This window comes from Condylura cristata, unplaced genomic scaffold, assembly GCF_000260355.1.
Source record: "Condylura cristata isolate star-nosed mole 26May11 unplaced genomic scaffold, ConCri1.0 scaffold00022, whole genome shotgun sequence".
In the NCBI taxonomy this organism is placed as follows: domain Eukaryota; kingdom Metazoa; phylum Chordata; class Mammalia; order Eulipotyphla; family Talpidae; genus Condylura; species Condylura cristata.
In genome coordinates this window covers 18,921,190-18,948,941 of record NW_004567123.1, presented here as the reverse complement: position 1 = coordinate 18,948,941, position 27,752 = coordinate 18,921,190, and the positions used below count along the sequence as shown (strand labels likewise).

Sequence of the window (27,752 nt, the reverse complement as noted above, 5' to 3'; positions counted from 1 at the left end):
CAAGAGAGCGTCTAGCGTGCTGTTATATACCCCCAAAAGTCCCGGAATGCCTGCCGCGCTGCGCTATTGGGTCCTCGAGGTTCTCCCCATGGTATTGCTGGGAGTTGTAGTTTTAATAACTGGAGTAGGTGGAGGAGCCCATAAAACTAGCGTAGGGGCATGGAATCCATAAACCTCTGCAGAGTTCCTTCCTTTCCTAACAATTTGAATGGAATTATATGTTAATTTTTTCACTAAAACTAAAGATAAGGCATGATTTATTAACACGTAGAGTTTAAAATACTATGGTATAAATTTTATTTCTAAATGGTGAGATAAGACATTTGAAATGCTTCTTACAGGTTCTGATGAACTTCACATGATTGATACTTTTGTGAATTATATTTATTCCTATTAACTGATAAAGTAAATTGGTATTTAACTGTATTCTTTAACACGGATATTTGAAGTACTGGGGCATCTTGATTTAATTTGATTTTGAGCAAAAGAGTGAAATTTAAGAATTTACTTCAGTCCTAATTTTCAACTGTCATCCTAATGCTCTTCATCTGTGTTTAACACTATTTAAGATTTTGTGTTTAATAAATGAAACTTTAGATATTGACTCTAACTTAAATATGTGAGTAAAAATTTAAAAAATAGGGCCTTTCCTGGTGGCACAATGGTTAAAGCACAGCATTATGAGACTATTGCAGCCACTGCAGCATGAGTTTGATCCCCGGCCCGAGGGGTGACCCACATGGTGTGGCAGACCTCTCCTGATCTGCCCGCTGCTCCCCTCAGCAATGTATTTCAGTCTATCTGCCTGTTCTTCTCCCCAGTCTGTCTCTGGTGAATCCTCTAACCCCCACAACTCTGGCCTGTACCCTGGTTCTATATGCATAAATAAATCTTTAAAACATTTTAAAAAATGTGTAAAATTTCACAACCTTTTGACTTGACCTAGAGAGGTTCTGCAAGATAAGACTAATGCTACCTACTTTCTACCAGCTGCTGTTTGTGCTCAGTAGATACATACATACTTTGAGGCTCTTAAGTTGGTAACAGTGCGAACAAACTCCTTAGTGGTTTAAGAATTAAGAAAAAAAATTCTCCTTGTATCCCCAAATGGTAGTGCTATTGTTGAACCCAGATATTTGGGAGAGCACATGCTTCAAGTTCTTCTACTGAATTTTTAATTTGTAGCAGATTGGCCTGCAATTTTAGCAAGGCTTCCATTGTTACGTAGCAGGTTTTCCAGACTTCTTTAGAATTTATTCAGAATAGTTTGGATAAGATCATCTTTCACAGTTTACTTTATCATTGCAAATAAAGTTAAGTTTATCAGCTCTTTTATTTCATCCCCATTATGATATCCCAGATTAGAGAAATGTTTTCTTTATGTATTATATACCACGTGCTTTCCTGAAAGTTACACCTGAATTTTGTAAAGAATGAGTGTATTGTAGCCTCTCCCCAAAAAAGCAGTGTTCAGATGAATCTTTTTAGTTTGTTTAACTATCTATTACTCTTAAAATGATGGTGTAAATATGATCATGGGGATGTTAAACATCTGTGACTTCTGAGGAGGAAAGTGTTTACTTTCAAATTACGTTGCTATCAAATTATAAAAAAATTTGATCATGTTTTAGATTGAAGCGTAGATAATTTCAAACATTTCTAGAATTTTTCATATCATCGAATCTTAAGGCTGAAATATAACATTTTTATTTTTCTAATTAATGGCTCTAAACAGCTTTTATATAGCTACACATTCAAATTTCCTGTTCTTTGATTTAGAAATTACCATTACAGATAGCAAGATATGAGTGAGTTTTTATTTGACAGCTGTCGGGGACACTTTGCCTCTAGCATTTTGAAACATGGGGTATCTAATGTAATTTTCAAATCATTATGTAACTGAGGAACTTTTTAATGTAAATTTTAACTACAGCTCTTTGTTCCAATTTATTGGCCACTTACTAGCTTGTGTGACATTGGGCAATTTGCTTGACCTTTCTGAATATCACTTCTATATCTGAAGATGGGATTGGTAATTCCCATCTCATAGGTTCTCTGTGAAGATTAGATGAACTAATCTCTAGCTCAGGATGGATATAAATAAGAATTTAATTTGTAAATTCACTTATACAACAGAAATAAAACATTTTTCAATAGTTTATAACATAAACATGCTTTTATTGAAGATATATGTGTGCAGTTACCGTGAGTTTAGCCACAAATGAAAATGACCATTTAGGCTTAGAACATTCAAATATGACTTTCATACAATTATAGTACATAGACAGTTTTGATTGTTTAGAAAACTGTAAAGGGGTTCAATGGGATGACAATTAAACATTAAAATGTTATTATAATTTATTTAGAGCCCCATTGTGGCATTTTGTGAAAATAATTTTTTTTCACCTTTTTTCACTTTTAGTATTGTCACCCCTGTGAGTAAATTACATTTTCGTGTGTGGAGTCACCAGACACTGAAATCTGATGCTTTGTTGGGAACTGCTGCCTTAGATATCTATGAAACATTAAAGTCAAATAATATGAAACGTATGTATGTAAAAGTCTTACAAATTGTGTTCAGTTGTTTTTTGCTCCAAGAAATTCATATGGTAAAAATGCAAAATTACTATGTTAACAGTTTTTAAGCTTACTTGGCAGTAATACTAGCAATGAGAGCATGCTGAGTTAGCTTGGTTTAGCTGTTCATTTTGGACCCAATTTTTTAAATATTAAGTATAGATATTATCGTCTTATATGTATTTAATTATGGAAAAACTGAAAAATATGATTTAGAATTGAAGGAAAAACATAATCCCACTTCAGAAAGACAAATTTGACTGATTCAAGTGATTGTTTTTTGATTTCCTTATTTTAGATGGTGGTGGTTTTACTAACATGTTTATTGTTGGGGAGAAAAATTTTCCCTTCTTCCCCATCAGGGTTCTTTGGCTGGTATAATAATTAAATTGACTCAAAAAAGATTAGTAAGAGAAAAATTTAGTTTCATATTTGGAGGGATTCTAAAGATAAATATCCTAAGCACCCAACTTTTACACCTTTTTGACAAAGGATAATTGATAAGAAAAAAGGTTGTGACTTGTAGATTAGTAAAGACATAATAATTTGTTGATTCATCCTTAAGTTCCCTATCTTTGGAAATAAATATACCTTCTATCCTCTTTTACTGGGAGGATACTTTTAGCATGAGGCATGTCTCTTTCCATATATACAAAGGAAGGTCAGTGTCATTTTTTGCACTTGCTGTTTCTCAAGCAACTTTAGTAAAAAAAAAAAAAACAATCAGAACACCAGTGTGGCATACATAGGGGGACAATGCTCTGAACTTCATCACTGTGTGTGTACACAGATATATTAAAAACTTGAAATTTTAAACTAAATATTTATACTTATAAATAATAATAAATGATAAATTTTTAAATACATAAATGGTTAAATAAATTATTTTTAATATATATCTTTCTATCCCAGGCCTTTCTAAAACATATCTGGTATTTTATTTTTTGTTTAAAGTTTATGAGCTACAATTCATTCTTAAATTACATGCTTTTGCAATATATATTACTTATTAATCTTGGTTCTCCTGTTGATTGATTTTATACAAAGGTAGAATGAATATAATAAATGGTTATCAAGCCATTCAGTTTTTTATCTTACGGCTTTTAAGCACTAGCAAATTTTGTTGTATTTTGACATGTTTGCTGTCATATGGTCTAAAACCTTGGGTGAAGTTTCTGTGCACATAAATGCAAAATTTTTGACAGGGTTTTAGCAGTTAGAAAGACTTTAAAAAGTGACCATTTTGTTTGTAATTTTATTCTCTTGCAGTTGAGGAAGTGGTTGTGACGTTACAGCTTATAGGTGACAAAGAACCAACAGAAACAATAGGCGACTTGTCGGTTTGTCTTGATGGATTACAGTTAGAGTCTGAAGTTGTTACTAACGGTGAAACTACATGTTCAGAAAGTAAGCAATCACTTTTTATATAGTATCTTTAACAGTTTTTCTTACATTAGCCACTCTGTACGTATGTTATTATTGCTGTTCTTTTTCACATTAAATTATTTCCTTTTTGTGAAGTAAAAACATTGATCATTTTAAATATTTTCTTTTTAATGTATTGCTCTGTGAATAAAACATTTTTTGTAAGTTGAAAAGTTAGACAAAAGTATAATTAAAGTTGACTTTGACTTAATTTATGAAGCATTTATTCTGTTAGCCAATAGTGGTAGCTAATTTGGCATAAATGATGCCATACTTCTATTGCTGATGGCAGTTCTAGTTTATTGTCTCTAGCAAGTTTAAATTTGATTGAAATTCTTTCTAGCACTGTGGGCTACTTTGCAGAAGTGCCTTTGTGTTAGAAAAATGACAAACCAATTCTTACGTGTCAGTTTATCTTACTGCTCATGTTTTGCTAGTGTTAAAGGGAATAAGTATGAGCTATAATTAAAAGAAGTGTGTTTGTGTCTGTTAGCTGCCTGCATAGTGTGCTCATGAAAACTATTTAATGGATTTCCTTAAAATTTTCCATCACTTACTAGTGTTCATACTTTTACTTCAGACAAAGATTTTAGAGACCCCAAAACAAGAGCAGATTAATGTTACCCTTGATTAGTCTAACAACAATCTTTCTGTTAACTTAGAAACTGCATTATGAAACATTTTACAAGTGTCAGGTGCTGTTCTTCTGTTTTTACTTTGAAAACTATCCTACTTCCTTTTTAAATCTTGACTTTTTTAAATACTAGGAGCTTTAGGATAGTCCTTATATATATATTTGATTGGTTCTTTGGGTGAATGAATAAGCATAAAGAAAAATTTCTTAGTCATACTGCTTCAAAGTTGACATTCATTTTAATTACTGGTCATAGGAACTCTTACATGTTTCTGTTAATTGGAATTCTAGAAAATATACAAGTTAAGTCACATTTTTAATCTCTTAACCTCAACATTAAGATTTTTCCTCCTACAAATTGAAGCTGTTTCAAATGCAGAATATTTAATAATTAGCAAAAGTAAAGCATGCCATTCATCATATTTAGTATTACAATCTAAATAATATTTATAGTTAGGACTTTGCTATTTCCTACACAAATGGACATTTTTCTGTCACTAGTTTTCTGCTCAAGTAGGAAAATGATTGACAAAGTTCAGTTTGGTTTCCTTGAAGTAAAAAGGTGGTTTTACTGGGAAGTCATAGTGAAAATTAGTATTAGATTTGCTGAATACAATAACTAGCTGCCATTTTTAAAAAAGTTTTAGCAAGTGCCAAGTGCTCTGTTGTTGTTTACTTATATTCTCATTTAACCATCAAGAGTTGTAAGGCATTACCTTCATTTTGCAGATAAGGAAAGTGAGGCACTGAGAGTTCATATATCCAGTAACATACCAACTAGTATTATATAGAATCAAAGTTGAAACAATTATTTGTTGCTGTTTCTTTTGCTTTCCAGTGCAATTCAAACCAATCATGAGTTGTTGTAAGCAAAAGAACAAAACCCAGTTCAACTCACAGTTGTGTGGTAGGAACTGTACTTGTTCTTTGATGGTTCCATTTTTGTAATTTTAACTACAAACCAGAAAAGAAACAGGATTTAATGCAAATTCTAGTTTCAGCATCTGGGTATTGATTGGAAAAGAATAGGGGTGGGTAGAGGATTGCTTTTGTTTTCTAGTTTTACGTATTTTTACTTTTTTCTGGAGAATTATTTAGTCAGAAGTTTTTGTGAATACAAGAATACATAGGGATGGGTCTATTATAGACTTTAATATTCTTGGTTAATTTAAAAAAATGTTTATGGAAAATGAATGGTGGTATTAAAGGTTACCAAATAATGCTTTATTACATATTTGTGAGATATAGTAAAGATTGGATTGTCCGGATGAGATGATCTCTCTTTCAGTACTTAACAAGTTTTTGGTTTAGTGTTCTGTGGATAAATTTTATAAAAAACAATAGCCTCATAGTAAATCTTTTTCAAGTGAAACAGTTTCACATTCAAATGAAAGTTTATATTTTCACTCTTTCTTCAAGCTTTAAGAATAAGAGAACTTTTCTATCCCTACCTCACTTCCCCATCCTGCTCCCTCTATCTGGGAACAAGTTTCATATCCAACTGAGGCTATGATACTTTTTTATTTCCCTAGTGTGAAAAGTGACTACATAATTTGCCATGCTGTTTTCCTTAAGTAGGAGTTAATCTACTTTTATGAGCCTCTGGAAGAAGTCTTTATTTAATTTGCTAGTTACGTAGATTGATTGTTGTAGCCTTAACATCTAAATTTACTCAACAAATCAAATGTGTTCAATTTGTTTATATCTACGAGAGCTTGCCCTTCATCTATTTTTATTTACACAGGTTGTGTTGGTAGTGGTGGTGGTGGTTTGTTAAAACACCTATGTTCCCAAATATGACATCCAACAAGAAACACCAGAAAAGTTTTGTCAAAAACATTAATTTTCATAAAGAGAAGTAAAAATCTACTTTACATTCAAATTCATGATTATGAAATAGGAACATCATTTTATAAGATCTTTACTCTTTCCTATGTATATTCCTGTTATATTACAAATTAATTTGGGGCTACTTTTTAGCATAGATGACTTCCAGTCCTTACTGTATATGTTCCAGTCTTTATCTCGTTTCTCATTTTTTTAATATGGTTCATTTTCTCAGGGATTAGGTGATATCTCATTGTGGTTTTGATTTGCATTTCCCTAATACGAAGTGATGTTGAACAATTTTTCATGTGACTAGAGGCCATCTTAATATTGTCTTTAGGAAAATGTCTGTTTACTTCTTTTGCTCATTTTTTCATTGGTTGTCTGTTGTTCTTGGATTGTGTAAGTCCTTTGTCAGATGAGGAGGTACAAATATTCTTCTCCCAGTTCTTTTATATGCTGGGCACTGTTCTGATTACCTGTTTATTTCTCACAACTGTTCTGTGAAGTAGATATCATTATTGTTCCTATTTTATGTATGAGATAAAAGGCATTGTTAAGTCATAAAGTTAGTACATGATGAAGCTGTGATACATAATAGGCTGTCTTGCCTCAGAGTTCATGTGGTTAAATGGACTTCACTAAAATAAATGAGAAAGTTTCTTACCTTTTGAGAATATTGGCAGATTTAGTATGTTGAGTATTTTGGGTTATTTTTCTGGCTTTATTTATGTCTCATCAGCAATTTTAGGGGGCTATTTTCCTTATAAAATATATATGCTTAATATGTACCCTTTTTAGCCTAAAAGTATTTTATTGTAGTGTATATATTTAAACAGCTTTATTGGGATGTAGCTTAAATTTCATAAAACTCGGCCATTTCAGATATATACAGTTTAATGATTTTTAGTACTATTACTGCAAATCAGATCTAGAATATTTTCACCCTCTCCCCATCTCCCCCACACCAAATATCCCTTTTGCCCATTTACAAGAATCTTGTTCTCATCCTCTGTTCTGTCTCTCAGATTTTGTCTTTTCTGAACATTTCATATGAATGGATTCATATAATGTGTGGTCTTTTGCGTCAGTCTTTCACTTCATATAATGCTTTTTAGCTTCATCTATGGCATGTATGTTTCAATGGTTTGTTCCTTTTTATCACTGAACAGTTTTCTAATGCATAGATATACTATGTTTTATCTGTATTTACCTACATGTATCATTGTTAGATTGGGTGAGAAAATACCAATTTGGTTGATTATCATATAGTATAGTTAGTGGTGGCTCAGCATCTTTTTAATGAACTCATTATGAGTAGTGTTGATTTCTGTGTTCAGGGACAGTTGTACTTTAAATAGACCAATACTGTTAAATTGGATTTTTCTAGAAACAATTTATAGTTTTTTTCTCTTTGCCTACTATTTTTACTAGAATCAGTGTGCCTACCTCTAATGGCCTCTCTAGCATGTTTATCGTACATAGTTTCTTCACAAATGTTTCGCATGAATAAAATTTGAAGAAAATGAGTGTTGTGTTTACTTTGGCCTCTTTGGTACTTATTTATGCCTTCTACTCATGAAGCTGTCTTCTAGGCCCTTTCAAAAGAGAGGTATTACTGGGTTTTCTGTTTTCAGAATCTGTTTATCAATTGGCTGGTGATCCATCTCTCTCTTTATGATATATTTGGAATAGAAAAGATGACTAAATTGCTAGATCTGAATTAGAATCAAGCAAAATATATTTCAAAAAAGGCAGAACTACTTTGAGTAATATGCCATGACTAGTTAACATCTCATACATAATTAAAAGCATTTGCACAAAACTTCAGTAATTGTTTTATTTCAATTATATGAATGTTGATCACATTTTCTTAAGGTGTCAGTAGGAATTTAAGTATGTTGTTTACAAGAAAGATTTAGTAAAGGGATTTGCTTATATAACATGTTGAGGAAAAATGTGAAAACCTTTTGAAACTCATTCTCTGTCTAAATTTTGTTGATGTTAAAGGCATTTCACAGAATGATGATGGCTCAAGACCCAGCGATGAAACAAGGTAAGAGTTCATTTATTGCTTACCATGGAATTCAGGAAGAGACCAGAGAGAATGAGTAGAGATTCATTTTAGTAAAAGCTTCAAGTTCAGATTGATTTAAGAATAAATGAATATCACAAAAAATAAGAAAGAAAATATTTATGAAAGACTCGCATTTCATGGCTTATCTGACTGTAGTATTCTGGACTAAGCCAGAGATAACCAACTCATAGAAAGTAAGTATATTGACATTTTTCTGGAAGAGAGAGTCTGGAATCCCAGGATCACCACTGAACTGTTTTTTATCTTTTTTAGGAAAGCTGGGGTGTACAGTTTGAATATATTTAAAGGTTAATGCTTGCTGTAACTACTGGTCCTTCATTAGAAAAGGCAGAGATGTAAACAGCTGTTTACTCTTAGTCTCGGTCAGTACTTCACATACACTGCCTTCAGGCCTAGGGCTGAAAACTTGAATATCTTTGGTTGTAGTAAGTGACATAACAAGCTTAAGTTTTTATTGGTTATGCTGCATACTGGTTATAGGAGATAAATTAGGCAAGGAGATGATCCTAGTCTTAAGCAATTAAAGTGTCTTTTCAAAGATGAGTGTTGAAATTCTGTTCGATTCTTTGTTTTTCCAAATCTGGTTAAGCAGTGAGCAGACAGAATATAAACCAAATGAATAGAGGAAGAAGAGAAAAATCAGAAAAGTGGTGTTATCGTACACAACGGGAAAATATGTAGAAAAATGGGATATTATAGTGTTAGAGCTATAGGGGACAATAGGTGGAACAAGTAGAAGGCTTATGGGATCTATTTCTAGTAAAATGAATGTCCCCCAAGATGTTTGAAATAGAGCATTGGTATGAGGAGAACTCCATAGGAAAAATTGTTTGACAGTTGTGTTTAGTTTGGATTACATAGTGATGAATGAATGTAGGAAGGCCTGTGTGAGAAGTTGTTGTAGTTATTCACTGGGAGTTAATGAGGCCAGTTATGTTAACTAATTAAGTATAGCAGCTGTGGAGAATATGGAAGTAAAGTCAATGGAATTTAGGTACTAAGTGTTAGGAAATACAAGAGGGAAAAAAATAGTCTGGGAAGATAGCAATGTCATTCCCTAGAATTAGAATATAGAAGGAATTCCGGTTAACCTTAGAATCGGAAATTTATTTACATCTCCTGAACTTATCTAATAATTTGGTACCAGAGAATGGGAATGAGACAAGATTGGAAACTGATTTGGGGCTCATTTTTAGAGATGATCTTTGAAGTCATGGAATTTGAAACCTTAGGGAGGAAAATCCATGGATAAGGAAAAGGAAGATGAAAAAAGAACCACAGGGATCTATCACTTAGTGAATGAGAGAAAGAGGACAATCCAAAGAAGGGTTAGTTAGGATGACAAGAGATACTCCCCTATCTTAATGGCAATAATCTCCAGAATGTGGGATTAATGGTAATTTTTATTTTATAACTAGAAGTTATTTTTTCACTTTCAAAATCTTTTAGAAAGGGACAAGATTAGAAAAACAACTATCTTGAAAAGAAGGGGCATATACTGCAGAAATTCTGCAGAAGAGAATCATACTGCTCAAGCCAGGTAATAATGAGGGTGAAAAATCATATTAGAACTTCTGCTCGTCTCAAGGTCAGAATAGATTTCAACTAGATTAACAGAGAAAGAAAGAAACTAGCTTTTTTGTCCATGGACACCATGGAGTAAGCAGGCAAGGAGATGTCTGCCACCTGGGTCACCTCCCTGCCAGGGATCTAACTTGTATAGCAGTGATTGTGGAGAGCTTCATGGTGCTGCCCTTCAATCCATTGCACCACCAGGGAGGGTCCTCCACCAGAGGGTTTTAATGTAATTTTTATATACCCTTGCTATTTGTTGCTAAATGATCGTGACACTGAATAAATGTCTTTTTCTTTTCAAGAAAAAGAAACTAAAACCTTTGAAATAAAATATAGTTAACTTACCTCAATAAATTTAATAATACAGAAATGTAAACTCTTGTATATTTAAAAATAGAAAATCAAAAGCAAAGGACAATTTTTTAGCCAATATGAAAAATAATAAATTAGTATCTTTTTGAGAAACACAAATAATAAGGAAAATGATTCTCTCAAAATAGAAAAGTCTATAAAAGACATAGTTCATTGAAGAAGCCCAAGTGGCATGAGTATTAACATTTTTATTTGTCAAGTTGGCAAAGATTTAAAACTATTTAAGTATTTCATGGTAAAATTAACATTTCATATTTAGGTGATAAGAGGTCAATTACTACTTTAAATAATATCTTAAAAAACAGCTTAGCTGCCAATATTCTAGTCTTCAAAATATTTGTATATGTTGACCAACCTCTTGTATTCCAGTTGTCTATTAGAAGCAAATAGAAAAGATGTTCCCCCCCAAATCCTCAGCAGTATATAGAAAATTATTATTTTTTTAAAGGTTTAGTTATGCATAAAAAAAATTTTAGTTATGTATACAGAACTGGGGCACAGGCCAGAGGTGGTAAGAGGATTCACCAGAGACAGTGGGGAGCAGAACAGCCAGATCTACTGAAAGACACTTCTGAGGGGAGCAGCAGGCAGGACAGGAGAGGTCTGTGGATCACCTCCCTAGACTGAAATCGAACTTGTGTTGAAGCTGCTGCTGTGAGTTTGACGATGCTATACTTTAACTCCTTGTGCCCCCAGGGAGGGCCCTAAAGATTTATTTTTATTTATTTATGCGTACAACTGCTGGAATGTAGGCTAGAGTTGTGGGGTGGGCATAGTAAGGGGATTCACCAGAGACAGACTGGGGAGCAAAACAGGCAGAAATGCACTGCTGAGCGAGCTGGCCAGGAGAGGTCTGCTGCGCCATGTGGATTAGCTCCCTTGCCAGGAATGCAACTCGTGCTGGTGATAACTTAATAGTGCTGAGACTTAAACCACAGTGCCAACAGAGAAGAGTACCTTTATAGAAAATTATTAAATTATGGTATGTACATTTTGGGGAGTGTTCTACAGTTATGAGAAGCAATTCTTAATTATTTGGGGGAAATGCCCAGTATATAATGAGTAAAATAAATCTTTAAAAATAATATTACTTAGGGAAAAAAAAAAGGAACAGTGTGGTTAATCCAATTAAATATTGTGTGTTGTGGTCTCTGTTGCCTCAGTCGCTTCAAAATGATAAACTACTTTGAGAAACTGAAATCTACTAGAATAAAAAGATATAAACTGAAGAAGCACAATTTTACTTTTTTTCCTCAGTCTATTTAATTGTACAGGACTTAGTAGAAGTTCTTTGTCCTACAAAATTAGTATTAATTTTTAATTACTTTCATCTTTAGCACCAGTACACCAGTCCCATGGAAATTGTGGTGTAGGTTCTCATAATCATCTGTCTTTTCTAATATCTTAGTTCCCAGAAGACTGGAGCTATGATATCTTTTTAAGTACTCATTTCAGCAGCACATATTCTAATAAGGAAAAAGAAAAAGGAAAAAAGAAAACAATTAACAATGTTTTATCTTGTGAGTCACTGGCAATGTAAACTTCAAAACTAACTTATTGGGCAAATTGTAAAATTCACCAGGACCTTTAGTAGGACAGTTTGCCCCTTTAATTTGGATTTTTACCTAATTAATTTGCTCTATTGAAATAATAGATTTCTCAAGTGGAACATTCTCCAACATTACTTGTTTACACTGGAGAATACTGTTAGAAAAAGAAAATGAAGGATTACTTGTAGTGAAGATTGCTTGGGAATGAGGTGATTAGATTAATACTGAATGAATTAGTGTCACTAGAAGAAGTAGCCCATTATGAAGCCCAGAGGGGATTAAGGATCTTAAGACTGAATTAAATCTACAAAAGGGGAAAAGTAAAAGGAAGGGAAGGTTGTAGGTAGAAGGATTTCAAAACTTAAAATCTAGGAAAAGCAACTTCAAATGTGAAGGAAATTTAAGGAGCCCTTTTACTATCCATATTGTCAGATAAAAACTATGTAGAGAGGCCCTCCCTGGTGGCACAGTGGGTTAAGGCACTGCTCTGAGAAGCTAAAGCCACTTCAGCATGAGTTCGATTCCCGCCTGCCCAGGAGATGACCACATGGTGTGGCAGACCTCTCCTGATCCGTCCGCTGCTCCCCTCAGCAGTGTACTTTGTCCAGCTGCCTGTTCTGCTCCCCACTCTGTCTCTGGTGAAGCCTCTCACTGCCCCTGAGCCTCTGGCCTGTACCCCAGTTCTGAATGTACAAGTAAATCTTAAAAAAAAAAAAAAAATATGTTGAGAAACAGACTGAGATATTAGAAGGTTGAACAGTGTGGATATTAAGATTGTCAAGATATTTATTCTCAACAATACTAAATAATACTTTTGGAATCCAGCTTCTGCTGTACTTTTGTTTGACATAGCAGCTTTATTGTATGCCCTCAGTGTTCCTCTTCTAATATATCCATTATAAGCTCTGCATACACAACTTAATATGAATTTTCCTGCTTAGAGATTTTTAGGAATTACTGATTCCAGGTAATGAACCTTTCAAGTACAGAGATTAAGTAACTTTCCCTTGGATATTTACATATCTTGTCAGTTGTAGAGAGTCATAGCTAGAAACCTCAGTTTCCCACTTATGGAAGTGGAAAACTTTGGGGAGCTAAAATGTACTAGAATAAAAAATAAGACTGAAGAAACACAAAAGCTTCAAGAAATTTCCATTCAAACTAATGAGATAATTGTATGGGTTGCCAATACATAAAGTCTGAAAGTGGTGTACAGTTCAAAATGTTTGGAACCTTAGCACTTTAGGGAAGCAAACTAGCATTAGAATTGACTCTGCTAACATTCGGTTCATGGCGTTAGGAGTATATGTCTTGGCTGCCAATTTTTGTTACACTGCCTTTATTCAGACCAAGCATTTGAGAAATCCCCAAACTAGTGGTAGTCACAGATCACCTGGGGGTTTTATTAATATGCTAATTATATAATGGCTTAGATGTGGGTTCCAGAATTATGCATTTTTAGCAAGCTCTATGTGTTACCCTTTTTTTGGTCCAGAGACCATTCTTTGAGTGGAGAGAACTTCTTGAACATAGCTTGAAAATGATACAGTACAGGGTCTTGCCTCTCTATTTTAGTTTCTTGAATCTTACAGATTTTATTTTGTTCTGGCTTGTTATAAAGGCTCAGGAGGCTCAATGAATAATGTGTAGTAGTTTGCTGCTCACCAGGTAGTAGACCTTAGAGCCTAAGAGGAAGCATCTCCATGCTTGCTAATTAACACTCTGCTTTTAATTTATGATCAGATCCTCCAGAGAAAAGCAGTTAAACTATATTTAGCTGATACTAGTAATAATGTTGAATCTAACATTTCTTATTATGCCCCTATCCACCCTCCCTTTATTTCCTTTCAATTGATAGCATTGCTTTTAGGAAGTGATAGCTCCTTTTAAAAAAAAGATAGGCAGTTACTTGTACTCTTTGTATATTCTGTATACCATTTTCTGGGATGAGCAAAGGTTAGCACCCTGCCCTGAGGAAATAAGTGTACTTTTTTTTCCTGCCATGAAATAGTCAACCCTGGGCCAAACCTGAATAATATTAAGAGCCAGCAGAAACCAGGGAAATGATAATGGTGTTATCTGTGCCCTTTTAAGATACTGAGATTTTGAGAATTTGACCCTGTTTGGCTTATGTAGGACCTGTGAAGACTAATTTGAAATATGAATCAGCATATCTAATAGTTTGAATGATATGAGGTGTTCTTGTGTCCTTGGGCAACTGCTCATTCTTACTGGATGGACTCTAAGAATTATATATAAAACTCTACTCAAAGGATGTTTGTATTTCATAAGACTGGCCAGAAAAAGGGAAGCTTTTGTTAAACTTCTAAACAGTTATTTTGCTGTTATTGTTAAATTCAGAAAGCATTCCTTTCTTCCCTTCTTACCCAGAGTGAACACAAATGGATCAGACGACGCTGAGGATGCAGGGTCTAGTGAAAATAGGAGGGTCAATGGGAATAATTCTCCATCACTCTCAAATGGCGGTTTTAAGCCTTCTAGGCCTCCAAGACCTTCACGACCACCTCCTCCTACCCCACGTAGACCAGGTATGTATTCTAGTCGTATACTAGGAATGCAGCTTTTAGTACTATGATTATAAATAATGTTCTGTTTGGGAATTGATCAGCAAGTGAGTGTCAGTAGACCCTTTTAGATTGTTTTTCTGGCAATATTTTTATATTTTGGCTAAGAATGATCTTTCTGTGGGTAGCTATAGAAAATGCCCTTTTTCCTAAGATTTTCCTGGGGGGCGGGGCATTGTCATTGAAGCAATATTGAGAATGAAAATTATGTGTGTTATATAAATATAGGCATTATAGATAAGATTGCAACTTTCTGGTGGGATTGAAACTATAGAATAAGGCATATATATAATCAAGGATCAGGTTGATTATTCTCATCATATTTAAAAAGGCAAATAGTAAATGACAGATAATCCCACAAGCTAAATTGATAATCAGATTTTAAAGTAAATATTATATATCAGATGACCATATTTTGTGTAGTAAAAATGCTAACATCTGATGCCAAAACAAATCCTTAATCTTTTATTTTTCCCTCTGCTAGGATATAAACAGAATAAATATAAAGGAATTAAGTATTGGAAGAGTAATAAACTGGTTGTTGAGAAATCATTTGATTAAATGACTTTAATTATACATCTTCCTCTTTCTTTTTGGTAGATAATTGTGTTAACACTGTATTCCTAGTCTTTAAAATCATATACTACTTTGTCAGAAGTGACTGGTGACTTCCTTCAGGAATTGTTCTGTCAACAACTACTTCCTGAATATGTAATATGTACTTAAGCAGTATTACTCATACATATAGTTAATCAGGCATACCCTATGTTAAAACTAATCCAAAATTTGTTCTCTGATCTGGAGGTTTTCAGAGGAAAGACAATTTTAATGATCTGGAAAATTGCTAAATGTACTTATAATACCAAAGGGTACCAATACTTTCCTATTCTATAAGTGTTTGTTTACTGTGACATCAGGAAATTAGAATCTGTATATGCTTTGAAACTAAGAGGGATAATGGGATAGACTTAAATGTTGTGAATGAGTCTGTTAATAAGTAGGATCATTGGCTAGTCCCCATTACTTGTTTTCAGTAATTTCACCTGTCTATCCACATCTAAATTTTATATTTGTAATCTACCTTTTAATTTATTTGAATTAAAATTTGATTTCAATTTAGATTTTTGAAAACAAAAGATTGTTTTTCTAAATCTTTTATAGCATCTGTCAATGGTTCACCATCTGCCACTTCTGAAAGTGATGGATCTAGTACTAGCTCCCTGCCACCAACAAATACAAATTCAAATACATCTGACGGAGCAACGTCTGGATTGATAATTCCTCTTACTATATCTGGTGGCTCTGGCCCTAGGCCATTAAATCCTGTACCTCAGGCTCCCCTGCCACCTGGGTGAGTAAATGGTTTTGGTTAACTTTTTTTTTTCTTGGTAGGCATCTGCATATACTTATTAATAGTGAATATTGTACTAAACTCCATTCTTTAAAAAGTCTGCAGGCAATTGTAACTGATTTTAAGGATGCAGAGTCAAACTGAACAAAAAACTTGACATATTTGAGTTTTTCCCTCTTTTCCAAAGCAAAATGGGAAAAAAAAATTTTTTTGAACTGAACCATAGAAGTTAGCCAAAGCCACGTAATAAAGTAGTCACCTAACTCAGATTGCTTTTTCTTTCAAGGGAAAATAGTAACTTAAAATTAAAAACTTTTCTATCATAAAGCCATTATAGAAGGTAATAATATTTTGAGAAACTGAGAAAATTAGTCTTCATAATCCCACTTTAATGTAAATATTTTAAAAAGAATAGCTCTAGTAATTTACATATGTATATATATTTTGTAGCGTTCACATTAATCCAGAGCTCAGAAAGCTAATCAGAATTAATCAATTGACTGATAAACCTGTCATGATGAGAATTCTAATTGCTAACAAAAGTTAGGCCATTTACCTTTTGGCAAGCCTAATTAGAAGTCTAATGGGAAGCCAAATTAAAAAGTTGTTTGTGCGACAAAACAGATCGGCAGGGAGAAACTGGGTGCTCTTTGAAGTGATTGGCATCTGTACATTATTTCACTTTTGGGACAAACCTACCAAGAAGACTAGATAATCAGATTAAATTTATTGTACTGTGCAGAGGTACATCAGATAAAGTCTTATTCTTTGATTCCAGTTTGTCTAGAGCCCAGACAGTCCTTTTTCTTTCAGTAGCAGCTCAGTCTTTCTACAGATTTCATAACCTTAAATTACAGCTTTAACCACTTTAGAAATACAAGTCATCTCCTAGAGCAGATAATTGTCCCAGAAGAAATAACATCCACTATATTTATCACCCTCAGGATGACATTTTTTGACTATTTACCTAAATTCTTTTGGTATCTTCTTTATATACTGACATGCTTATTTTCCTTAGTTTTGTAAAATGGTAATATAAGAGAAAAAGGCAGAGCCAACTACCATATCAGTCCTGTTTAAATTTTGTGTTCAAGTTGGGAGCAAAGAGTGGACCAACATGGGCGAGTTTACTATGTAGATCACATTGAGAAAAGAACCACGTGGGATAGACCGGAACCTCTGCCCCCTGGGTAAGTACCCTAATTAAAGAAAGAAAAAACCTTTCTAGACTTCATATATTCAATGAATTCATGAATATATATATTCATGCTCAATGAATATATGTGTGTGTTTGTATAATCCCGTATATGTGTGTGTGTGTGTATATATGTAGATATAAGCCCATATGTAGATTATATATAAAATCTTCCCTATATTCCTGCTTTTCCTCTTGATAGTCTTTTGTGGTGGGTAGAAAGAAGAATCAGAATTCGTTGAACATGGTGAGTGATTTTTATTTTCACTCATTTCTGACTTAAATTTTCTATTGATATTGCTACTTACAGGTTTTTCTTTCTGAACTTAGCCTGATTCAAACCATGGCATATTAGAATTAGTTTCTTCAAGAGTAATTAACTGAGAAAGTGTTATAGCCCTTATCCATATATATGAATAAAAAGTTCCTATTTAGTTAAAAAACAAACAACTTTAATGTCATAAATAGTGAAGTCTTTACAAAATATTTGGGGAATTAAAGAAATGTGGTGTTGAGTACTTAACATTTATATTGTATAAAATGATAGGAGGTGAAAAAGGAACTCTCCTGCACTGCCGGTGGGAATGCAAACTAGAACAACCACTATGGAAAACTGTCTGGAGGTTTCTCAAACTGCTAAAAATGAAGCTTCCATATGACCCAGCAATCCCACTCCTAGGTGTCCAAAAGACACAAAAACACTGATTCAAAAAGACACCCATATTTATTGCTGCTTTTTTTGCAATAGGAAAGACATGTAATCAACCCAAATGCCCAAAAGTAGGTGACTGGATTAAAATAACGTGGTACATATATACATATACACAATGGAATATTCAGCAATCAAAAAGATAAACACATGCCTTTGCAGCAACATGAATGGAGCTGGAATGGATCATGCTTAGTGAAATAAGCCAGAAAGAAAAGGAATGTTTTCACTCATAGCAGGAATATAAAGGACCAGGGGAGAAAATAATAATAATAATAATAATGAACAACTATATACCAGAGACATTTTACAGGGGTGGAGTAGGGAATGGGATCAAAAATGTTGGGAGGGGAGTACACTGGACTTTGGTGATGGGAAGCCCATGGGGATTACAACTGAGATGGAAGAAGGTACAAACTGATATAAAAACAATAGAAAAAGAAATGATGGGAGGAAAAAATTTTTTAAGGCAATAAAACACTCAGCAAATAGGGAAATATTTAACCTTGATAGTAATCTTAGTTATACTCGTTAAAGGTACAGCCTTACTTGTTAATTTAGTAGACAATATCCATTTATTGATAAGATTGTAGAGGAACTTCAACACCTAACATTGAAGGTGTATACATTAGTAGTCTAAATTATAGTTGCAACTCTTATAGAAAACATGTAACTGTAATAATGCGTGTACTTACTCTTAGTAATCCTTAGTAATAGGACATTTATCCTGAAGAAATAATTCAAGAGAAGAAAAAAATTGATGTGTTAAGATATTTATTATTTTACTCCTTATAATATCAGAATTTAATAATATATTCCTAAACAACTAATCACTAAATTGTCATATCAGTGTTTAATATTATGTACATATTTGAAGTGATAAATAAGATAGTTGTATTAGTATGAAAAGGTGCTTTTTGATATTTTTGTAAAGCTATATATACAATTGTGTCCCTATTAGAATTGGAACATTTGAACACTGAAAGTGTTAACTTTTCTTTTAATGACTGAGATTTACTTCCTAAATATATATTATGCTTTAAAAATATGACTGATAAGCCTTAAGAACTTTTTAAGAAAGAAATTTTAAGAGGCATCTCTCAAATTTACTTGTAGACTGCTTAAAAATTAGTAAAATTAGGGCCTTCCTGGTGTTGCAGGGATTAAAGACAGCACTCTCAATAATTGCCAGCCTCTGCAGCATGAGTTCGATCCCCAGCCAGCCAGGGAGCTAACCCACATGGTGCAGCAGACTTCTCTTGCTCTCTCACCAGTGTCTCCCGCCTCTACCCCTATGCCCCTCCACCCCCCGCCATCTGTGGCCTATACCCCATAAATAAATAATATCCTTTAAAAAAATTAGTGAAATGAAAAATTCCAAGTAATTCAGAAGTGATTTCTCAAGGTAAAAGATCTTACACATCTGCACCAAGGTCACTGTGAAACTCTTCTGTGTGAAACTTCTGTTTCAAAAGTATTTGTTGAAATGTTTTCGTATTTTTTTAGTTGGGAGCGGCGCGTGGACAACATGGGGCGTATTTATTATGTGGACCATTTCACAAGAACAACAACATGGCAGAGGCCGACACTGGAATCTGTGCGCAACTATGAACAGTGGCAGCTCCAGCGCAGTCAGCTTCAAGGAGCCATGCAGCAGTTTAACCAGAGATTCATTTACGGGGTGAGCAGTTTGTTATGGATTAAGCTGAATATGAGTATTTGGCTTACAAACTTTGCTTACATGTGAAATGTGAAGAACTAAAAAGAAGGTATAAGTGGAATGGTAACCCTTTGTGAATGTTCATTTTTTACTTACAGACCTTAAGTGCTTGTATGTGTGATTTGTCTTTACTCTTGGGAATTTCCTGAAGCTCAACCATTTTTACTTTGCTAATGTCAAAAATTAAAAAGAAGGTAGGACAACCTAAAATCCATGGGTTGAAAAAGGTAAAAATAAACCCAAGAAGTTTGAAGCGAAAGAAAACAGTTCTAAATTTAATACAGCCTAACTTAGCAAAATAGTTAAAAGCTTTGTCTCAGAGCACCCAGCTCGTAAGTGGTACAAAGTTGGTGGTAGAAGTGAACCATTTTGTAACATAAAAAGGTAAAGTTTACCTTACTATTTGGTGACCTGGAGACTAAAAGAAATTTGATTCCTTATAGAATTAAGCTAAATAAATTATTCTGTCATCAAAACTATTATCTGTAATAAAAAATCATTTCATTTCTGGAAATGGTTCAAATTTTACACATTTTCCCTTAGAGTAATATTATAACAATAGTGAAAAGTACACCATAATGCATTAATGTTTTGTTATGTAATCTTTAGTGCCAGGAATTTTATAGTCTCTCAAGTCAAAAGTATCACAGATCCATTTGCTGAAGAAAAGAAAAACAGTTTTTAGGGAAATAGGACTTTGTGTGCCAAACAGGAGGGATTTGATTGACTAGTTTATAAAATTTAAACAAAGAAAACAGCTCTCCAAGAGTTCAAATGAACCTTCCTCATTGCCATCTCTTCACCACCACCATTGGTATCATCCCTATTAGAATCCATCGAGTAAGTGCCTGTCTTTGTAAACATTACTTTTTCTCTTTTTCTCCATAATAGCTATCACTCACTGGTACAGATAAATTTACCTTTATCAGTAGCTGTCACTACCTGGTTATGACTAAGATAACTTCTTTCATATAACAGTTTTGCCTGCCATCTTCTGTAAACAGCTATCACTATATTTCCCTCTCTAAGTAATTTTGAAGGTGAAATTGATTTTTGTCTCATGTCTACTTTTAGCTTTTTTTTTTTTTTCCTGTGCAGCTTTTCATCTTCCATTCTTCCTGAATTATAATCATCTTTGGTATGGCTGGCCATATATCTTTTAGGTTTGAGTGTGTAGCTTGCCTAAAATAAATTATCTTCTTTAAAGCTAATTTCCACATGGCTGTCCAGTGAAAAGAGCATGGGCTTTGGAGTCAGACAGACACATCTGGGTTCAAATCCTCGTTCCTCAGACACACACACACACACACACACACACACACACACACACACAACACACGTATATAAATAATTCAGGCTTTCTTTCAAAATTCTGTGAAATAAAGTTTCTAGTATATTTGGCACATACCAGATGCATAGAAATGGTAGTTCTCACCTTCTCCCTCATATCCACAATTGTAAATGTGTCTTTTTTTTTTTTAAAAAAAAGATTTATTTGTACATATAGAACTGGGGTACAGGCCAGAGGCTCAGGGGCGGTGAGAGGCTTCACCAGAGACAGAGTGGGGAGCAGAACAGGCAGATCGACGAAGTACACTGCTGAGGGGAGCAGCGGGCGGGTCAGGAGAGGTCTGCCACGCCATGTGGTCACCTCTAGGGCAGGCGGGAATCGAACTCATGCGGAAGTGGCTTTAGCTTCTTAGTGCTGTGCTTTAACCTGCTGCGCCACCAGGGAGGGCCATAAATGTGTCTTTATCTCTTTTTTAACTGCACATAATCTTTAAAAAATTTTTTCTCTTTAAAGACAGATTTAGCAAATTTCTGAAGCACCTATAGTGTTTATTGCATCATAAATTTGACACTCGATTCTTTGGAACTTTTCTGAAATTGCTGCTTTTACTGCATTTGTTTATAGCGTTGGTCAAGTTCTTTTTTTCCCTCCTATCTGAAATAATCTGGCAATTTTGTGTAATTCTTAAGCTTTGCTCTATTTAAAATTATTCTAAACCATAAAGAACTTTAAAAATCTATTTTATTTAGCCTTAACAGTGATAATGAACTTGTACATTTTTAATCAAAAATGGTGTTGCTGACAAAGTTTGTTTATTGAGTATGTGAAAGGGCCTTTCCTTCAACCCTGGTTTCAGAGCTGTAACCTCTCCTGGACCCAAAATTTTGAACCCCATAATGAATGATGGAACATTGTAATGACTTCCCCTTACTCATTACTTCATTATGCATGCCCCCAACTTAGCTGTTCAGGGGCAGCCAGTAGAGGAAGAATTGGTTCTCAGAAAATTACCAAATAGTATGCAATATGTCAGACTTTTCATACATGCTCTATAACTAGGGGTTCATAACCTTTTGTAATGTTTTTCTGACTCCCTAAGTCTCACTCCTTTTCATAGTTGTAGCTCTAAGTAGGAGCATGTCCAGTTTTTGGCAGGTTTATCATCCAAGAGACATAAAAAATGGAGTATCTCCTATACTTTAAAACTTTCATTCAGGACCTCCCTGGTGGCGCAGGGGGTTAAGTCTCAGTATTATAAAACTGTCAGCAGCCACTGCAGCATGAGTTCAGTCCCCAGCCAGCAGGCTGACCCACATGGCGTGGCAGACCTCACCTGTCTCGCCTGCTGCTCCCTACTCTGTCTCTGGTGAATCCTCTCACCCTCTGAACCTCTGGCCTACACCTCAGCTCTTGTATGCATAAATAAATAAAATAAATCTTAAAATTAATCTTTCAGTCAACCCAGTTTCTTTAATAAGTGGTATGGGGGGATAAAAACAAAAACAAGAACTGCTATCTATTGAGACTTTAAGAAATTCAACCAAATGTAAGGACTTAATATTCTGATTACAAATAATCAAAGGCAGTTAAAAGTTTTACAGTTTTTGTTTTTGCCTTATCTTGCTAGAGAAGAAAATGCTTAACAGATTGTGCTAAGTAGTAACAAATTATTCCTACTTTATTGTACAGTTTAATCAAAGCACAGTTAATTCATACTTGCAATATGATAATTGCAAACAAAAATTTAAGACATCCTCTGTACAATTCTAGGCTTGTTCAACTCCTTTTAACTGGAATTCTTATCTTTTTCTCATTTGACAGCCTGTTTTTGATTCTCCCATCTCTTCCCACAATCCTTTGTATATACCATATTCTGTGTGTGAATCTCTCTTTTGAAGTTACAAATATCAGATTTTTTTTAGTAATCTAATAACACTGAATACTGTTATTTATCAATGACTTTTTCCAGGACTCATCTCTCTAATTTATTGATCTGTAACTAAAAAAACTAAAAATGGTCATTTGAGGGTGAAGATTATGTGTTTGTGATATTTGGATTTCTAATAATTTTAAGCATTAAATAATGTTAGCCATGATTTACTTTTCTCCACCAGAGTTTATTGGCATTTCTTCAAGGTTGTATGATACTTCCCATAGATGTGAGCTATGTAGAATGTGTTGTGTTGTACATGGCCAGAAAACATGTGTGGCTGTAAGAGTGTTCTCCAGTTGTCTAAGTTGTTCATTGTTAACCATTTTATACTCTTTTTAGAATCAAGATTTGTTTGCTACATCACAAAATAAAGAATTTGATCCCCTTGGTCCTCTGCCACCTGGATGGGGTAAGTCACATGAACTTTTTCATTGAATTCATTTTGGAAGTAAAATATTTGTAAATGGTACCCTGTTCTTGCTTAAATGAATATCTTGGAAACTTTTGGAGTATGTTGATTTAATTCATTGTACCAAATAGCTTTCTCCAGAGCTCTAAGTCGACTCTCTTATTGTAGTAAGCTTACTAGAATTTTAGAATTAATTTACTCTTCTAAAGTTTAAAAATATTTTGCTCACACAGAATAAAAAGGAATTGTTGATACAACAGTTTAGGTAGATGTCAAGGGCATTGTGCTTAGTGGAAAATGTCAATCGCGAAAAGTTGTACTGTGTAATTTAACTTATATAACATTCTTGAAATGATGAAACTATAGAAATGGAAACCAGGTTAGACGTTGCCAGGAGATAGAGCCCCAGTGGTAGGAAAGTACAGATATAGATAGTAACACAATTTGTACTTGTGTAGTGGTGGAATAGTTCTATATTTTTATTATGGTGATGATTACACAGACCTGTACCTGGGATAAAAGTCTGTAGAGCTATGAAGTCACGTAAAGGAATTCAGCTTTAAAAATGGGTAAAACCTAAATAAAATCTGTAAAGTACATTGTCAATGTCCTGATTTTTGGTACTGAATTATAGCTATATAAAAAATGTCACTATCAGGGGAAACTGGTTAAGAGTGAGTTCATTGAGCAAATTTTGTAACATCCTGAGAGTAATAATTACTTCAAAATATTAAGTTTAAAGTATTTTGATTACATTGGTGCTTACAAAGCACAATTCAGAGTTTGATTGAGTTGGCATCTGAAAGAAGAGTGGAAAGGGGATTATGTTAAGGTGGTGGCTTTCTCCTGGAACACATGCAAATGCTATATTCTAGTACCTTTGGTTATAGTCCTTGGTAATAGATTCTAAGATGGGCCTCCACTACCAAATTCTATTTTATACCACTATACAACTTACAGTGCTGTGATAACGCTCCATGACAAAGAAGGCAATGTAGAAAGATTTCGGTGTAGAAGCCAAAGTGAATATAGGAAGTGGAAAACAGCAAAGCAGAGCAACTTGTAACCAGTTGAAGTTTTTATATACAAGAGTTGCAAACACTTTATAATAATAGTAAGCTAAACTTAGAAAGTGGTATTTCTCAGAAGTTGTTGAGAAACATTGGTTCCCAAGAGTGATTGTTCTGTCATTACTCTGAGGATAAAAATTGGTGTATCAAGAAGTTCACATGAATCTAGGAATGAATGATAGTTATACACAAGTCTGCCTTTGAGAACCCCATTGTTCTTAGGTTATTTATCCTTAACACTCCTGTGGGTCACGTGGAAAAAATGTAATGGGCCATGTCTACAACCGTTACTGTTACTAGCTATAATAATAAATGGAGATCACATGAAAGTTGTGAATTACTAGCTGTGAATTACATCAAAACCTGACATATTGAGTCTTTGGCTCTGCGAGAGTCTCAGATTGGGCAGTGTGTGGCTGGTAAGAAAGTAAAAGGGTATGTTGCCCTTGTGAGGCATATTGAATTAGATCTGTCAGTTACATTCCCAGACATGGATGGTTTTCTCCACTTTATCCTAGAATTGTCATATGTCTGTAATAGAAGTAAAATTAACTCCTTTATTGTCTTACTTTTATTGCAGAAAGACTTTGGCCCAATTGACATTTGTCAGGATCAGACCATTTATTTCATTGTTTAGACAGAACAACTGTAAGAAAAATAGTGTTTTGCTCACAGAAACATAAATTGAAAACTTAATTTGCAAATAAATTGCAACTTAATTCTTATCTCCTGTGTTTATCATGATCCTCATCATTAGGATCTTCTCATTTTCACTTTAGCCAACACCACCTCCCTAAAATACTGCCTGTGAAGACATATTCCTAGCTTATCTAAAGATTATCATGATCTTGCCTTGTTTTACATTCTGCTCATTAGTTTTTGGTTTCACTCCTAAAGTTTAAAGTTTCTTCCTAAATGACTTTTATTACTCAGACCAAGCACTGGTTGGTCTTTGAAACACATACCTTTTTGTAGAGCCAGTGACAATACTGGTACTGTAGCAAATGAGATAAACCCTCAAGATTAACCCAGAAAATAAAACCCCAGTTTTCAACCTCTTTGGGTCCTGAAATTGATGACATTACTTATGTGACAGTATATACATTTAAGTTCAATTTATTTAATTTTTTTATATGCTTGAATTACATCTTACCACATTATATGTGACTGAAGAATTTCTAACACATGCAACCTATATAGGCTAAAGAGCAAAGAATGCTTTTAGTTCAACAGTTTTATCTAAAAGGACAAATTTTGTGTAGCTAGTTTACCCATCAAGGATAAAGATATTTTCTCATTTTCATAGTTGTGAAAGAAAACAAAACAGCAAGAAGCTTCAGTGTTTTTTTTTTTACTGCTTTACTCAGCAGCTCAGGAAGTATGCTGATCTGTCAGTCTTGATATTCAGTAATTTCAGTATTGTTTACCATATGATTTTTCAACAAAGAAATGAGCTCTACAGACAGTACTCCTCTCATTAAAGTAGATGAGCCTTTGGTTTGCAAGGATATCCACCTTTGAAATTTTCGGTTTTTCAGTCTTTTCCTACAAATGCTGATTTCAGCAGTACAGACTTAGAACATACATAGTTTTCTGTTAACTTAATCTTGTCTTCTATTAGCTTTTGAAGCAAAAATAAACCTTTTGCCTGGAAATCTACTTAGATGGCAGATAAAAAAAGTAAAATATGTTCAGCTGTGCACTTAAATTATTATTTTTAGATTATAATAATTACTGTAAAATTATTAGGATACAAGAAAATTTGTTGCCTCTGCAAGTATATTAGAAAATTTTAACTTACTGTGACTGCCAAGAATCTTAACATACTTCATTCTCACTTAGCTAGCTTTGCACTGTAAATGCTTCTTTCTGCCTCAGAGACAGCCTTAAAGTTGGTTATGTTTCCACATTCAGGATGCCATGACCAGGGGAGCCAGTTAATATTTAGGGTGTGTCAAAAACTAGAGTTGCCTTTTTCTCTATATTATGTATTTCTGGACTTCTACTTCCATTTTTGGATCAGCTGATGTAGAAAGTAACTGTAATGTCAGAAACAGATTCACAGTACTCACCAGTGTATCTCTTCTAACCCCATATTATCACTGCTATTTTTTTTTCTTAAGGATTTATTTATGCATATAGGAACTGGGGTACAGACCAGAGGTTGAGGGGTGAGACGATTCACCAGAGACAGAATAGGGAACAGAACAGGCAGACTGAATGAAATATACTGTTGAGGGGAGCAGTGGGCGGGTCAGGAGAGGTCTTCCACGCTATGTCCCTGGGTCCCTGGGTCCCTGGCTCCCTGGCTGGGGATTGAACTGTGCTGCAATAGCTGAGGGTAGCTTCATAGTGCTTGGACTTACTCCATTCCACCATCAGGGAGACCCTATGTGAATTTATAATAAAAGAATAAATTAAACCTTTTTAAAGTTGTGATTTAAAAAATACAAAGTCAACAGTACCGTGAGAAGTGGACAAATTTAACTTATTTTAGTTTGAGGAAGAAAACTATCAAATTCTTAATACATTGCTTTTTGTTTTGTTTTGTTCAGAGAAGAGAACGGACAGCAATGGTAGAGTGTATTTTGTCAACCACAACACTCGTATTACTCAATGGGAAGACCCCAGAAGTCAAGGGTAAGAATTAGAAGTTACTAGCATACAGTTAACCTCTTAAAGGATACTAATTTTTTGATCTAGTTATGAAAAAAGTCACAATTTATATATTCTTTTCCTTTGTTCATAATCACATACTTTAGAAAGAACAAAATTATACTATTTTCATATGGTATATACTGGTTTCTTAAATATATAGGTAAAAAGCACATTATTATATATGTGTATGTATTTGTGAATACATATTATATACAAAAATACCTATCTTTAATAAGACTAGTTTAATATACTGACGGAGGATTTTGCAACCGGAAATCACAAGCAAAATTCAGGGAGTATGTGCCTTATGGGGAAAAAAACACATGGCTCACTTTGAGTGACCTTTATCTGAAATTGATCATTTTCTTCCATTATGATTATAGGAAACAACTGTAATAGAATAATAATATCTAGGACTTTGCCACCAATAAAAATTGTAAATCTTTCACATTCTGCAGTTGTAAATATATCAAAATATTATTTATGTACATCACTACAGGAAATTGCAAGTTAATATGTTTGAGAAAGACATTTTACAAAATTGTATTTTTGTTGTCTTGATTATTCTACATAATTTTTCTTTGTAACATTGTGTATATTATTTTTCTAGGGCTGCCTTAATTAAGTACCACAAATAAAGTGACTTAAACAAATTTTCACATAGTTGAAACTGGAAGTCAGAGGATCAAGTTGTCAGCCAAGCTATGCTCTCTCAGTTTCAGCTAGTTCATGACTTGTGGCCTCTTAACTCCAGTATTCACATGGCATTCTGT

General features: G+C 34.0%; 1 protein-coding gene across 2 annotated transcripts in view; it reads left to right on the top strand.

Annotated features, from left to right (window-relative positions):
• The window catches only part of ITCH (itchy E3 ubiquitin protein ligase), a 93,443-nt gene that overhangs the window by 32,821 nt on the left and 32,870 nt on the right, over window positions 1-27,752 (top strand). For both annotated transcript variants that reach the window (XM_004687268.2, XM_012728345.1), the window contains exons 5-13: window positions 2,423-2,547; window positions 3,847-3,984; window positions 8,474-8,519; window positions 14,450-14,607; window positions 15,805-15,994; window positions 17,089-17,184; window positions 19,405-19,579; window positions 23,182-23,251; window positions 26,877-26,961. In XM_004687268.2, the coding sequence (XP_004687325.1) occupies window positions 2,423-2,547; window positions 3,847-3,984; window positions 8,474-8,519; window positions 14,450-14,607; window positions 15,805-15,994; window positions 17,089-17,184; window positions 19,405-19,579; window positions 23,182-23,251; window positions 26,877-26,961 (1,083 nt within the window). The remainder of the gene's footprint in view (window positions 1-2,422; window positions 2,548-3,846; window positions 3,985-8,473; window positions 8,520-14,449; window positions 14,608-15,804; window positions 15,995-17,088; window positions 17,185-19,404; window positions 19,580-23,181; window positions 23,252-26,876; window positions 26,962-27,752) is intronic.